This window comes from Nansenia antarctica, assembly GCF_963989245.1.
Source record: "Nansenia antarctica genome assembly, chromosome: 1".
NCBI classification, from domain to species: Eukaryota; Metazoa; Chordata; class Actinopteri; order Argentiniformes; family Microstomatidae; genus Nansenia; species Nansenia antarctica.
In genome coordinates, this window is record NC_137674.1 from 59,269,054 (window position 1) to 59,284,053 (window position 15,000).

Sequence of the window (15,000 nt, forward strand, 5' to 3'; positions counted from 1 at the left end):
ACAGCAGCACTTACACTTAATGGTATACACACACGCACGCACGCACACACACACACACAACCGTCTTGCCCCCCCCCCCTCGTCCCTAGCTTTAGAGTGGCGTTAGCGTTAGCTATCTGGCCATCTGGCTCTGGTTAGCTTCTCTCTCCAGGTCTCCAGGTTCACTCTCTCTCCTTGAATCAATGCCTCCTCTCTCTCTATCCCCAGGCACACACACACAGACACACACAGACACACACAGACACACACACACACACACACACACACACACGCACACACACACACAGCTCTCTCTTTTGCTGCAGCACAGAAGCACCCTAACTGGGCCCCTCTAATCATTTGTCCATGCAGCATTAGAATGTAAGTGAGTCCTATGAGGCATGTGTGTGTGTGTGTGTGTGTGTGCATCTGTGTGCGCGTGTATGTGTGTGTGTTTGTGGGTGTGTGTGTGTGTGTGTGTGTGTGTGTGGATGGGGGGAGGACTAGACCAGTGAAGGAATTCCTCAGGAACCTGATCGGGAGGGTGGGGGGGGGATAAAGGCTAGTCTTTGTCTGTTGCTTCCCACCACCATTGTCTTCCTAACTCTTCCCAGCCGGAATCCAATACCTCTAACTTTGACCAAGAAGATAGGCTAAAAGAAGGAATCGCTTTTTTTCCAGAGAGAAATCCCCCAGTACACAGTTATGTATTGCCCAATCTAGAGCAGACAAAAGTTAAGAAGACAGCCGTAGTTTTGGCTACAGTCAGTGAACACAGGTCTCTTGCTACCAGTGGCATTCTACGGCTCCCAGGCAGACAGAACAGTGAAACGGTCGCCTAGCGCAGGCTACCGATGTATGGAGACTCATGGCCTGTAGCCCAGTGACGAGAGGCCAGAGGAGGGCCTGGTTTACACCGACTGTACCAAAGACCATCCATCATAACAGAGAGGAATGTGACGGTACCACTCCTGGGCCTGTAGGGAACGTCCTACGTGTTTATCTAAAGCTTCCTGTCTGCGGGGGTGGGTGTGTGTGTGTGTGGGGGGGGGGGGGGGGGGGGGGGTGGTTCTAGGCTACAGTATCATGTCATACAATGGGTTAGCGTTGTTGGATGCCTGTGGATCGAAAACCTAAACCCCCCTCGATATCATCTCTGTATGGCGACGAGCGTAGGATATCCGACACCTTCTGTTTATCCTGGAAGAAAAGGCCGTTAGAGGCACACACAGAGGTGTGAGGCCCACGCACAGGATACATTTCATTCCCTTTGATCTCCCCCCCACCCCCCTGTACTGTGTGGTTGGGGAGTTATATCACGGCCCTCTATTGACTCTGTGGCAAGCCAATGACGGATCGACTCCTCTCTCCCTCGGTCGGGCTGTAGCTGTGGGGGCAGATCGATACAGTGGCTCGGCAGAGGTGTCGGCGGGGGGGGGGGGGGGGGGCCGTGAGGGGATGAATAATCTGTATTTACCTCACTCCTCCCTGGCAGAGCAGAACACTCTGGTTTCCTTCCCTCCCCCCCGTTCCCCCCCCCCCCCCCCGTTCCCCGAGGCAAGCGGGTGAGAAGGAGGGGCGGGTGGCTAGGTTGGGGGAAAGGGGGAGGGTGGACGGTAGAGGGTGGAGAGCGGCAAGGGTGTGAGGAGGAGGGGGGGGCTAGGTTGGGGGAAAGGGGGAGGGTGGAACGCGGCAAGCGGGTAAGGAGAGGGGGGGGGGGTAGGTTGAGAGGGAGGAAGTGGGGGGCTAGTTGGAAGGAAACGGGGGAAGAAGGTGGAGAGGGGAGAGGGAGGGGAGGAGGGGATTAGGTCGAGGGACAGGGGGAGGGTGGAGAGGGGAGAGGGAGGGGAGGAGGGGGTTAGGTCGAGGGACGGGGAGAGGGAGGGGAGGAGGGGGTTAGGTCGAGGGACAGGGACAGGGGGAGGGTGGAGATGGGAGAGGGAGGGGAGGAGGGGGTTAGGTCGAGGGGCAGGGGGAGGGTGGAGAGGGAAGAGGGAGGGGAGGAGGGGGTTAGGTCGAGGGACAGGAGGAGGGTGGAGAGGGGAGAGGGAGGGGAGGAGGGGGTTAGGTCGAGGGGCAGGAGGAGGGTGGAGAGGGGAGAGGGAGGGGAGGAGGGGGTTAGGTCGAGGGGCAGGGGGAGGGTGGAGAGGAAAGAGGGAGGGGAGGAGGGGGTTAGGTCGAGGGACAGGGGGAGGGTGGAGAGGGAGGGGAGGAGGGGGTTAGGTCGAGGGACAGGGGAAGAGGGGGAGGATGTGTGTCTCGTCAGTGACAGCTCAAAGTCAGCCTGCCTACGCAGACACAAAGAGAGATGGAGGGGGCGATAGTGGTATAGCAGCCCTGCTTCTGCTCTCAATAACAGGGGCTTAGTGCTTCAGCATGCTCCTCCCTCCTTCCCTCCGTCTCTCCCTCCCTCCCTCATACTTTTTTCACATACATTATCCCCATTTAGCACAGGAGAGAGAGAGAGAGAAATGGAGAGAGAGAGAGATGGGGGGGGGGGGGTAGAGGCTAGAGGCCTTGACCTCTGTGGCTGTAATGAAAAACAAACACAGAAAAGAAAATAACAAGAGCTCAGACCCTGAGCCAGACCAACCTCTCCTTCTTTCTCATCCCCCTTTCATCTGTAACACGTGGTGCACCTCAGGTTTGATTGGTGCTGGACTCTGACATTACCCCTGTAGTTCAGGTGAACAGGAAGGACGCTGGCCACTGTTATGTTATATCCCCTACAGATGTTATACACACACACACACACACACGTACGCACACGCACACACACACGCACGCACGCGCATATACAAAAACTCACGCACACACACGTACGCACACACACACACACACACACACACACACACACACACACACATACACAAAAACACACACGCACCCACACACACACACACACACACACACACACACACACACACACACACACACACACACAGCAGACACACCTGCCCTCTCTCAGGCTCACAATGCTCCCTTTTTTCCCCTCCATTCTCCCAGAGGCAGAGTTGGCCCCAAAGAAGGAGCCCCCCCCGGGGGAGGCCACAGCCCTGGAGGCCCTGCTGAGGGGCGAGGGCCTGCTGGAGAAGAAGGGGAACATCATCAAAGAGGACGAGACCATGCTGGAGATACAGGTACAGTGACCCGACCCCCCCCCCCCATCACACACGCACACACGCACACACACTCACATGGATGCTACTGCTTTCACGTGTCCCCTGAATCTTTCATTCAGATCAAAGCTCCAAATGTCACAGAATTCAAAGGAATCCCTTTTTGTGAAAGGTGTATGATGCCACCCCCCAACCCCCCACCTAGCCTCGTTGCTTCCGACCTTCCTACCCCCCCTGCCGCCCCCCTCCTCACCCTCTCTTCTTCTCTGCTCTTGCTGTAGAGGGTCCTGGACGCGGACGAAAATGGGGACGGTTTCCATGACGACGATGACTTTGAAGTGGACACTCCGAAGAGGAAGCACAGGAACAAAGGCAGAGTGAGTGAGAGGGGGGGAGAGAGAGAGAGAGAGAGAGAGAGAGAGAGAGAGAGATGGAGAGAGATGGCTAAGTGAACACTGCTGGGGAGAGAGAGGGAGGGAGGTAGAAAGATGACTGCAGAGGCCAGGGGAGGGACAGAGTAATGGATTTCAGGAAGAGTTGAGTTGAGTTTGCGTTTGTCCTTCCACAGGGTCGAGGCTCTGGCCGCAGAAGGACAGAGGTGGTTCACAACGAGGACCAAGACAAACCTTACGTCTGCGACAGTAAGAGCCAAACCCCAACCTTGAGGGTTTACCGTGTCGCGTGCTATCATGTGCTATGCTATTGTGTCATATTGACAGAGTGTCGGTAACAGCATTAGTTGGTTGACATGAAGCTAAACCGGCTGCGAAGGTAACACACTGCACTTCACAGAAAAGACTATATAAATAAAGGCACACTAGCTATCCTTTAGAGGGAAGACATGATACAGGTTTTTGCATTTAAACATCTAAATTCTAAATGAACTTTTGTATCAGGCTTCTGACATCATAGTTCAATGATCGATTTCAGTTATTGTTTTGTTATTTATTTTCTGATCAGGGGTCTGTGCTCTACAAGTTCCAGTGACAATATTTCACTTGTTTGTCATCATACCTGGATCAGGTCCTTATCAGTGACTTATATTAATAATAATACCAACACTCCCAAATACACAAATGAATGATAGTTTCATGCACAATCAGCATAGTCACTGTGGATGTGTTTCAGCGTCAAGCCTTCTTCAGCTTGTTCTGTAAAAAGCTCTGTCTCTCTTGAGTAGAGAGCAGCTGTCTTCCAAAGGAGCATGAAGAGTGCCTGCGCCTGAGTTTGTCGACAGTACAACTAGCCTAGCATGCTACGTATACGACATATCTGAAGAGAAATGCGGGAGGACTGGGGGTTCTTCTGATGGGATGTTACAGCCTCTCTCTGAATGAAACTACTCACTTTTGTTTTGTTGTTCTTTCTTTCTTTCTTTCTTTCTTTCTTTCTTTTTTCCCCGTTTGCTTTTGTGTGTCTTCTCTGTTTCAGACAGATACAAACAAAAGCATAACTTAAAAACTGCTGACTCAGGTATCTGGACTTGGTCGCCATCTTTTTCTCTCTCGGGAATTGAACTGGGATTGACTGTTCTAATGACGAGGCTCTCTAATCACTGGGATTTCCTGGTGTCGGGGGTGGTGCTGCTTTGAGCTGCTAAACTATCTAAGCAATATATCACTAATCTATCACTAACTCTATGCATAAGCATAGAGCCTAAGACCAACGCAAGCTTGCATGGCACTAACACTGTCCTATGTGCTGGTTTTTGCTGGGCACTAATTATTTGCTATCCCCCTCTAAGCTTAATGCATTCAATAATGCCTCTAAAGCATTGTAACAAAGCTGTCATTGTCAAACAGAGGACATCAAATAACACAAGGCACAAGAATATGTCACGTTGTTGTCACACACGTTTTGAAACAACATCTATGTATACGTTGTGCTCTAACCTTCAGGCCATGTGTAGATACGACTTGTCATGCTTGTTCGTAGAAAAAGACCAGGCGGCACCGATGAAATGACTCATCTTCAAGTGATATGATGACATCATCATCAAGAGCCCAGCACTATACATTTCTATAGTTATTGCTTCAATAGAAGTCTCAAAGAAAATATTATGATCTATCTACCGTGGTCATTTAACTACCGCCCCCCACACACACCCTGTTCCTCCTGATAAATCATTTAGCTTGGTGTTTATCAGAGAGTTTGTATAATAGAGAATCTATATGGTAGTTCCCTCCCAGTAGTAATACATCTCACTCCCAGACTTTACAGCTAGAGGAGGCATACAGTCTGGGTCTTTCGAGATTAAGTAGTAATGTGTGGTAAATTAAATCCCTAGTGTTGTTGTTAGACAAGTCTCAATGGCCCTCGGTTGCTTTTTAAAAAAAGCCCTTAAAAAGCCATCCTGAAGGAGACATTGAGTTGTAGTTGTAGTTTCAGTTGTAGTTTCAGTTGTGTGTTTCAACTGTGTTTTTAGTCCTTCCATTTGTCTTGAGAGCTGGCGTTTCACTTTAAGACAGAACGATGTTTACCGTCACATCTTACTCAAGGTGTTTATTAGACGGCTAGAGTTTTCTCCCTCCTCAGCCCGTTCTTGTCTGCTATGATGCACAGTTGCACACTGATAAAGACTCTTACAACAACACCCTTCCTCTGAGGAGCAGGACAAACGGAAAAGAGCCAGACGTCTCTACTGATAATTCAATGTTTCCACCAATTAATCTACTAAAAACCACACAATGCTCAACCACTGCTCAAATGTAATCAACACCCTTTTTTATTTTGTTTTCTGCCTTTTTAAAAGTGTGTTATTGTTGATCATTGGCTTCAAGGATAGCCTGTGCTGCTCCTTTGCATAGATGTGAGCTCTAAACCCAGCAGGTCTATTCTCCTGCTCAAGCCTTCCAATGCCCTCTTGTTAGCTGCTCTCTATTTCACCCTCATGCAATAGTACCGTAACTAAGCTCTAGAGCAACATGAACAGTTCTTTTAGACAGTGTACGTTCAGAGTACGATTGGTCGCGAATCAAACATATCCTAGAATTCTCCAGATAAGGTCCTTTTCATTCGTCAACATAAGCCTAATGAAACTGAATTAAAGAACGAAAGCACTGTTGAAAAGGCTACGACACTACATCAACCCGAGCTGAGCTTGAGCAGGTGTATAGTACTGCTGGTTCAGTCCCAGCTTTCGGGAGTGTTCTCACGGGGGTTCTGATGGGTCTGGGTTTCTGCTGTTGACAGTCTGCGGGAAGCGCTACAAGAACCGTCCAGGCCTGAGCTACCACTACGCACACACACACCTGGCGGAGGAGGAGGGCGAGGGTGAGGATGAGAGGGAGGATGAGAGGAGCCAGTCCCCCCCAGCACACCGGCCCGAAAACCACAAACGTAAGAGGCCACCACCCTCATGGTTTAGGGTTAGGGCTAGGGTCGGGGTTAGCCAACCCTAACCCTCCACTCAATCATACAATAGGGCTATATCACTACAGTTGAAAAATGTTCTAGTTTCTCAGAGGCTGTAAGATGTGTGGTACTGTATATCCCTCTGACGTTGAATTTGCTGGTCTGTTTCTGCCATAAAACACGAAATGTTTGACATTTTAACAATCATTTTTACACATGATTAAACTAGGCCTGCGTCCTCACGACGATGATTTAGACAACCCTTCCTATGTATGCCATTTAGCTGACGCTTATCCAAAGCCACTTGCAGTGAGTGGGTACATGTTTCAGTATGTATGGTCGCAGTGGGAATCGAACCCACAACCTGAACGTTGATAGCGCCACACTCTACAGACTGAGCCACAGAGGACCTCCTTCTTGACCTTTCCTTGTGTGTTTGTGTGCGTCCGTCCCTCCACAGCTCAGAAGGCGGCAGACGGCTCCATCATCCCCAACGACTACTGTGACTTCTGCCTGGGGGACCAGGACTCCAACAGGAAGACGGGCCAGGCAGAGGAGCTGGTTTCCTGTTCAGACTGTGGACGCTCTGGTGAGTGTACCCCAACCACCCCCCCCCCCCCCCCCCCGGCTCTAGCACACTGTACGCTGCCCCCCCGCCTGCTACCCCTGCTGCCCCAGAGACATAGAGAAAGACTGCTTTCCACCCCTAAAGCGCTATTTCGCTCATGCAGTAGATGTCACGTTATTCCATGGTAGCCACCCCATTGCCCCAGACAAACAGAGAAACTCTGTATCTACTTAGAGAGTCCATGTACTGTACAGCACTCTTAAACCAGAGAGACCTATCTACCCTACCTTGTTTGTCACATTCTAACCTTTGTCACCTTTGTAACCGTTCTAAACTCTACAGTGAACCTGACTAAGCTAATCATGATTTATCTAAACAGATTTCTTAAATAGATAATATTACACAACTCTTCTAAAGGCTAGGTTCAGCGTAGTAGTGACAGGGAGGTAATCATGTATCAATATAACTGTGTTTCTTATCAACTAGTCTTACAGTCAATCAGCATACAGTAATGAAATAGCGTCTTAGATGGGGGAAATGTGGAGGCATAACATCCAATAGAATTGGTCCGAAATCATACTCAGTTTTAATTTGCTTCCACACATCTCATCTTTACTTTGTTTTATTCTTTTTGTGTTTTTATTTCTCGCTGGCCTTTGACCATGTCCGGTTCTGTCTCCTGTACAGTTTGAGATTTAGGTGTCTTTACCTAGAGCAGCATTAGCCTGACTTTCGGTTTCATGGTATTTACATGGTGGTGGGCACATGACATGGTAATAACATGATAATTATATAAGCAGATACATATACATATATACAGATTTAGACAAACATTGGAGATAAAGCCACAATCAGTCAACTCAGCAAGCGTCTACACCACGTTTACATTGTTGTTATCTAAATCAATTGCCCATTTATCCTCTCTCATAACTGTCTTAGGCCTGATTAGCTAGTTCCAATGATGTCAGGAGTCCTGTGGAAATGTAACAGATTTGTATTTCATTTGTAGTTTTAGTCTTTCAGTCTGTCTTGAAAGGACGCAAAAGTATCAGTTTTTATGCTAACCTTTCCATAGTTCAGTTTGTATTCTGCTTTGTTTTGATGGCAGTGGCGGTTTGGTGGGTGGGGGGGGGGGGGAGGGGTTAGTGCGATGGTAGACTGGGTACCTTATCATAGGGTCGTGAGATTCTTACTTTAGAGGTTGCTCAGTTTCTTTCTTTTTTCTTGTCGTTGCCACCCAGGCTCGCACATTGGAGGATTTAGGCCATGGTTTCCGAGCTATCAATGAGCCTTCTTGTTGTTTGTACCAGCAGTCAGTAGTCTCATCTCTCTGCACTAACTGTGCTGTATTTCCTTCAGATGACGATAATCGGTAGGGTCAGCTGCCTGCTTCCATCCTGCATGCCTCTCAATGTGAGCTTGTCAACGCATTCATCCATTATGAATTCTGCCTTAGAAGACTTTTGCAACATCCTCTCTTCCACATACTGTACATTCACTTTTTTTATTTTGTGTGTTCCTCAGTTTTTTCACACATTTCCTCATGTAGCTTTTTTTTGGGCTGTTTTTCTTTTCTTTTCGTTTTTTGCTGTATTAAGACTGGTCTGTGAAGTGCTCACACTTAACTCTACCAGCCAACCATCTCAGGAGTTGTCCAGTCTTCACTACAATCTCATACACTCAGAGAAAAGAGAGACCTTTTTGACCATATTGATTTGAGCAGGTTGCTTAGTCAGAGAGACGTAAAGACAGAGAGGCCCACGGTGACACTGTTGTCTTGTTTTTGTTGCTCTGATGCTGATGTATTCACGTTAGCTGGACACGGAGGAGTGAAGAGAGAAGGGAGGAAGACGAGCGTTCTTGAAGAGTTGTTCGGCAACGCGTCGGAAAGCGAGGCGTCAACGTTTCATGGCTTTGAGGACGGCGAGCTCGAAGATATTTTCTTTTCTGACGACGACGACGGCGGTGTGGTAGACACACAGAGCTGAGGAAAGGAGTATTTTCTTGACAGGCAGATCTTGATGCCAAAAATCGTAGATCCTTTTTTATTTTTTATTGACTTTTTGTAGAATGTACACTGAATGACTTCGAAGAAAAGTGTGTTAACTTTGACAACTGCTCTTCCGTTGTCACCCCTGGCCTTTGAATTGAACGGGAAGGTTGTTTTTTTGAACTCTTGAAACCAATGAAGGACATGGTAGCATATGTTTGCTGAATCAATGAGTGAGACCGAGGAGCTTTTTTCTGGACAGAATGTTTTTTTCAGGACAGAATGTTATGTTTTTGAACAAGCACATTTGCATATGGACTTTAATTGATCAGTCTGATGTGACAGATATGTCATCTATGTGGAATACTACTTTTGAAAACATATAAACAAAAATATAAACAATTAAAACTATAAATAGACTGCATTGGAATGAAATAAACAAGCTTATAAACCAATCCGAAACTTCTTGGCCATACTACTGTAACCTCGGAACTAGAAGGGAAAACACAAAGGTGAGAGCAGAGAGTTTGGGCCTAACAGAAACAGGTTGATTGACAACACGTTTCCATGGCGACGTGGACAGAGTGGGCCAATAAGGAGGCAGAGGGAGGGATGAGCACGGACTCTGAGTCATACCATTGGCCAGAGAGGACAGTTAGCCGAGAGGTAAGAGCCAATCGGCATTTCGTTGTCCCTCTGTCCGTAGAGACGATTGAAACCGGTTGGTGTAGATTCGTAGAGGTGTTCTTTCATTGGTTGACACACTGTCTATACTGTATTTCTTGGGCAGCATTGGGATGGATTTGATATTGGTAGGGATTCAATTGGGGATAAGCTGAATTCCACCACGCAATTTGTGTTGATTCTCCTGCATACAGAATCCCAATTAAAATCTGGAGTTTTGGAGTCTCTTCAGCCACCTCTCTTCAAACACATTGTCCTCTACCAATAACAACAGAGGAGAAATCATTCCAATTGAGAGCACATCAAAATGCCAGCACATTCAATGATTTCCTGCTCCACTGTAATGGCCTCATTGTGTCTGGTTGAGCCCTGGTTGCCCCCTGGTTCTCTTTTAACACAGGGTGCATTTATCTTCACTCCACCTAACCAAGACTGTCACTGGAAGCTCTCTATCTATTTGGGTCCGCCAGCGCACTGAGAAGGAGGAAGCACTTTGAGTTGGCTGCGTTCCCAGAGCAGAGAATCCTCTGCATGACTGTTTGGCTCCAGACACACAGACTGATTTATGGCTCATTGATACCTCCATGATAACTCACTTGTGGCTTTATGAATGGGGTAGAAAAATGTGATTGAATCATACCGACAGGACAGCAATACAATATCCCTGTACTGTCACTCTTTGAAGAGAATAGAACTAAGTCAGTAGCGATAGCTGGAGCGATAGTCCTATTTTTGAATAGTCAGGGACAAGATATCTAGCAGCATACAGTTGGATGTCTAACCGCACTGCTTTTGAATGGCGACATTTTAAGTGTAGGCAGTTCATCTGCAAGTTTCATTGAGGCTGTAAACTGTTTGTCCTAAGCATAGGTGTACCAGATAGCTATTTTGGCACAATTCATCCCATATCTACCATAACCCATTCATTAACTGTGAGGACAGGTTATGGAACCCTCTTCCTGCTATATTGAGTTGCAATAGAACTGCAGGATTGTCTCTCTCTGAATCAGGAGCTCAAATACCACTTAGGCCCTCTGCATTTATCCTCTGAAAAGAATATATTCACTGTTATTTATTGAATAATAGTAAAGAGCCATTGCTTGTGCCTCCTCATAAATCTTAGATTGATTGGTTGAATAGTTGACTATTGATCTTGACGTGTGGTTGCATTCGAATACAGTAGATTTTGTATTATTCTTATTTAGTCAGTCCAGGCCATTCAGATTGAATTGCTTGTAGAAGTTCAGTCCTGCTAGCTACAAGATTCACGCATGCACGCACGCACAAACGAATGAACGCACGCATGGATGCATGCATGCATGCATACCTTCTAGTTTAAACTGGCATAACTACACACCAAAGCAACTTGACCAGTCAATACAATACTAGGAAACTAAGGAGCTTTCATTTCTAAACCACCTGCCAGTTTCGTAAATCAAAGAAACTTGTCTTTGTCTTTGAAAGGGGGGAAATTATGTGTGTTGTAAGCATGTGTGGTAAGCACTGAACACTATATACCCTATAATGAGGATATACACAACATGTTACTTACCATATTTAATACAGTATCACATCACTCAGCTTCACTTTACACTCTATCGTATCTATAACGTCTTCCTCTCTCCTACGCCATTACTCAAAACTCCCCTTTTACTTCATTTCTTTTTGTCCCTGTCTTTCTACCTGCCTCCTGTCCCTCCCTCCCTCCCTCTCATCCCCCCTCCCTCTCATCCCCCCCTCCCTCTCATCCCCCCCTCCCTCCCTCCTTCTTTCCCACTCTCCAGGACACCCCACCTGTCTGCAGTTCACAGACAACATGATGCAGGCGGTGAGGACGTACCAGTGGCAGTGTATCGAGTGCAAGTCCTGCAGCATCTGTGGCACGTCCGAGAATGACGTAAGTATAGTGATAGAACTCGACTCAGACTCTCTCTCTCTCTCTCTCTCTCTCTCTCTCTCTCTCTCTCCATACTGTAATTATCACTTCATAACTGTACATATCCTATTTTGTCCACCATATCATGTTATGCACATATTATTTCACTATTTGCACTTCTGGTTAGATGCTAAACTGCATTTCGTTGTCTGGTACTTGTGCTCTGCAATGACAATAAAGTTGAATGTAATCTAATCTAATCTAATCTATTTGTGTCCTTGTAGGACCAGCTGCTGTTCTGTGACGACTGTGACCGGGGGTACCACATGTACTGCCTGAAGCCCCCCATGACCCAGCCTCCGGAGGGTAAGCCCACGCATGTCAGCAGCACAGTGATGTTACACGTCATACTGTCAGAGGTGATGGAGGTGATTCGGAATCACACATTCTTGTGACGAAGGTAGTCATGTCTGGGATGTGGTAAACTGGAAGTGTTGTGCTGACCTCTGATCTTGGTGATGTTCTCTTGGCCTCATGGTAATAATAATAGTAATAATAACAATAATAATAATAATAGCAATAATAACAATAATAATAATAACAATAATAACAATAACAATAATAATAATAGCAATAATAACAATAATACTAATAACAATAATAATAATAATAATAATAATAATAATAACAATAATAATAACACTAATAATAATAATAACAATAATAATAATAATAACTTTTTATTTGTATAGCACTTTTCCTGCAAACGTTGCAGCTCAAAACACTTGGGTCTTCCGCGTCAAAGAACTGTGACACAGTCACAGAACACAACACTTTGTTTTTATTCCACTGGATATTCCACAGAGCTACAACACACCACACCGGCTACAAGTCTCCGATATTAGGCCAAGTGTCAAAGTGTCAAAAATAGTTCACTATAACAAGTGTTTTGACTCATGTCTGTGTTTTCTCTCTCTCTCTCTCTCTCTCTCTCTCTCTCTCTCTCTCTCTCTCTCTCTCTCTCTCTCTCTCTGTCTGTCTGTCTGTCTGTCTGTCTCTCTCTCTCTCTCTCTCTGTCTGTCTGTCTGTCTGTAGGGAGCTGGAGCTGTCATGTGTGTCTGGACCTCTTGAAAGACAAGGCCTCAGCCTTTGGAGAGCCATAGCATCAAACTGACCAGAGGCATCGCCCTCTTTCAGAACATTCCTCCTGACACACACACACACACACACACACACACACACATTTCAACTTTTCTTTCTAGTATGCAACACACAAAGTGTTATGTAAATCAAGCTGTTCAGAGATATTAACAGGCTCAGGGTCAGATATTCAGTCTCACCTCGTTCAGTTTCTTGGTGAGGGGAAGGAATCCTCTACCTCGGAAAAGGTTACACGACAGCACCACCGATGCACCACAGTTACAACATGCAAACAGGTCGTGGATGATCAGCTCTCTACCTCACAACTCCACAGCCAACCACCAGACCCCACAGCAGGAGACAGTAAAAGGACAATACGTCCCTCAAGTCCATTACCTCATATGATGTCATCATTATGTGACACAGGACCACTTACAAAAGCTCATGATAAAATGTCCTTCTAGCCATTGATACAATGCTATGGTATGTTGCAGTCTCTCTGGCCTTTTAGCTAGACGTGTATTTTATTTGAGGTAGAACTACCTTGTGTGGAGGTCAAGGAGACTGTCTGTTTGGCAAATGTTTGTTTAAATTCTTGTTTTCTTCCCCTTCTATGTTTAGATTTCAAAGTGACATTATTTTATATCGGGACATATTTAATATGTGTAATACCATTTTTCACAAGAAAAGCTTGCCTTTATTTATGTTTAACACTGAAAGGGAATTAGGATCTGTTGCAACCATTATTTACTCTACTTGGTGTCCAATGAGGTTCTCAAACCATGCTTGCTTCCTGTATCTCTGGTTGCTAGGTTACTTACGACAGCATACTGTATGTGTCAAGAAACACTAAACACTTTTTCTTTAAGTTAAAATGACTATTTATGCATTCCAGATTATTATGACTGTTACTGTAGATTAACATGGTGTTCAGCCTCCACTCTAGACTGTTTGTTAATACTGTACAATCTCTTACAGTCTGTTATACAATCTTACTCTGTTCAACAACCTTTTGAGGATATATTTATGAATGTGTGGTACTTGGACAGCATAGGGCTCCACTCACATGGTTGCAAACATACAATTCATACCCATACCTCGTAAATTCACCAGGCTTCAATCAGTCAATGGTACTCCGCAACCAATATCTAAAATCTGTATGGTGGTATCATTTTTGTACATTTGTATTTGTATGTATTAGTAAATGTCAACTTGTCTGATACAGTATGTCCCATCCAGTTGTACAGTACATCATTTGAATTTGTAAATGTAAAACTCCAAGATATGTAATGATTCATAAACTTTTATTTGAACAAAATGTCAGTAGATTGCACTGAATGAATGCTTATTTTGGTACAAATGTGATACAACATGTTATAGGACTTGCATAGATTTTAAGAACCAAGAATGAGCTCAGAAAACCTAGCTGGAAACACAGTCCTGATTTATAGTCAATGAAGTCCTGAAAATGTTATAGCTGTGTTTTGTTTTGTAAACTTATTTAATGCAAGACAGTGAATTTAATGTCATGACTGGAAAGGTCTTACAGCAATTTTCTACTTTGTTATGTGTTATGTTTTTGTATTTGATATTATTTTCCACAGACAATCATGAGATAGATTAAATACATGATGTAAACAATGAACATTTGAATGGTTTTGTTGTGTTTTTTCCCCCTGCTTCCATGATTTTTAGTACTCTGTCTTCCTGTTTGTCATGTTCCCATCAACAAAAAAAATGTTTCTATATCATTGTATTTTATATTTAACACCATCACCCTCTTACAAATATGTTTTGGTTGTTTTTGGGGTACTTCATCAAAGTTAATGTTAATTTTGGTGTGGAAATAAAGAGTTGTTCCCTGTTCCTGGTTATTCTCTCCAATTTGTCTTTTCTTTCGGCGTAAGGATTAGAGACAATCCAGTCCCAAATGTCAACAGTATCTACTAATTCCAATAATATATTGCCTAAAGATGTTAATTATTCATATCATGCATATTTAAGAAAGACATTTAATTAATTAATTAATCTGGGTGTATAAATAACCATGACTTGTTATACTGTCAATCAGATACACAGCATGGCGTTCCCAGTGCATAGGCTACTGGTGATTAGTGTTTTTACTTGCAACTTTCTTGTAGGACCAATAGATGGCAGCAGATCCATAGGCAATCAATCAGTCTTGAAAAACCTCAATGTACAAAGCCCAAACAGATGTATGATCTTTCTATCACTATCAGTTTCTTTTCAGTTTTTGGATGCATTTTAATCAGCAATATTTAATGTAATT

At 45.1% G+C, this 15,000-nt stretch overlaps 1 protein-coding gene across 1 annotated transcript in view; it reads left to right on the forward strand.

Annotated features, from left to right (window-relative positions):
• dpf3 (double PHD fingers 3) overlaps positions 1-14,691 on the forward strand; it is a gene marked incomplete at its 5' end in the record, with an annotated part of 19,125 nt that extends 4,434 nt beyond the window's left edge. Inside the window, 9 exons of the mRNA XM_080524499.1 lie at positions 2,986-3,119; positions 3,380-3,475; positions 3,667-3,739; positions 4,530-4,571; positions 6,291-6,437; positions 6,913-7,041; positions 11,479-11,591; positions 11,855-11,936; positions 12,666-14,691. Of these exons, the coding sequence (XP_080380625.1) occupies positions 2,986-3,119; positions 3,380-3,475; positions 3,667-3,739; positions 4,530-4,571; positions 6,291-6,437; positions 6,913-7,041; positions 11,479-11,591; positions 11,855-11,936; positions 12,666-12,733 (884 nt within the window). The 3' untranslated portion in view covers positions 12,734-14,691. The remainder of the gene's footprint in view (positions 1-2,985; positions 3,120-3,379; positions 3,476-3,666; positions 3,740-4,529; positions 4,572-6,290; positions 6,438-6,912; positions 7,042-11,478; positions 11,592-11,854; positions 11,937-12,665) is intronic.
• Between the last annotated feature and the right edge of the window lie 309 nt (positions 14,692-15,000).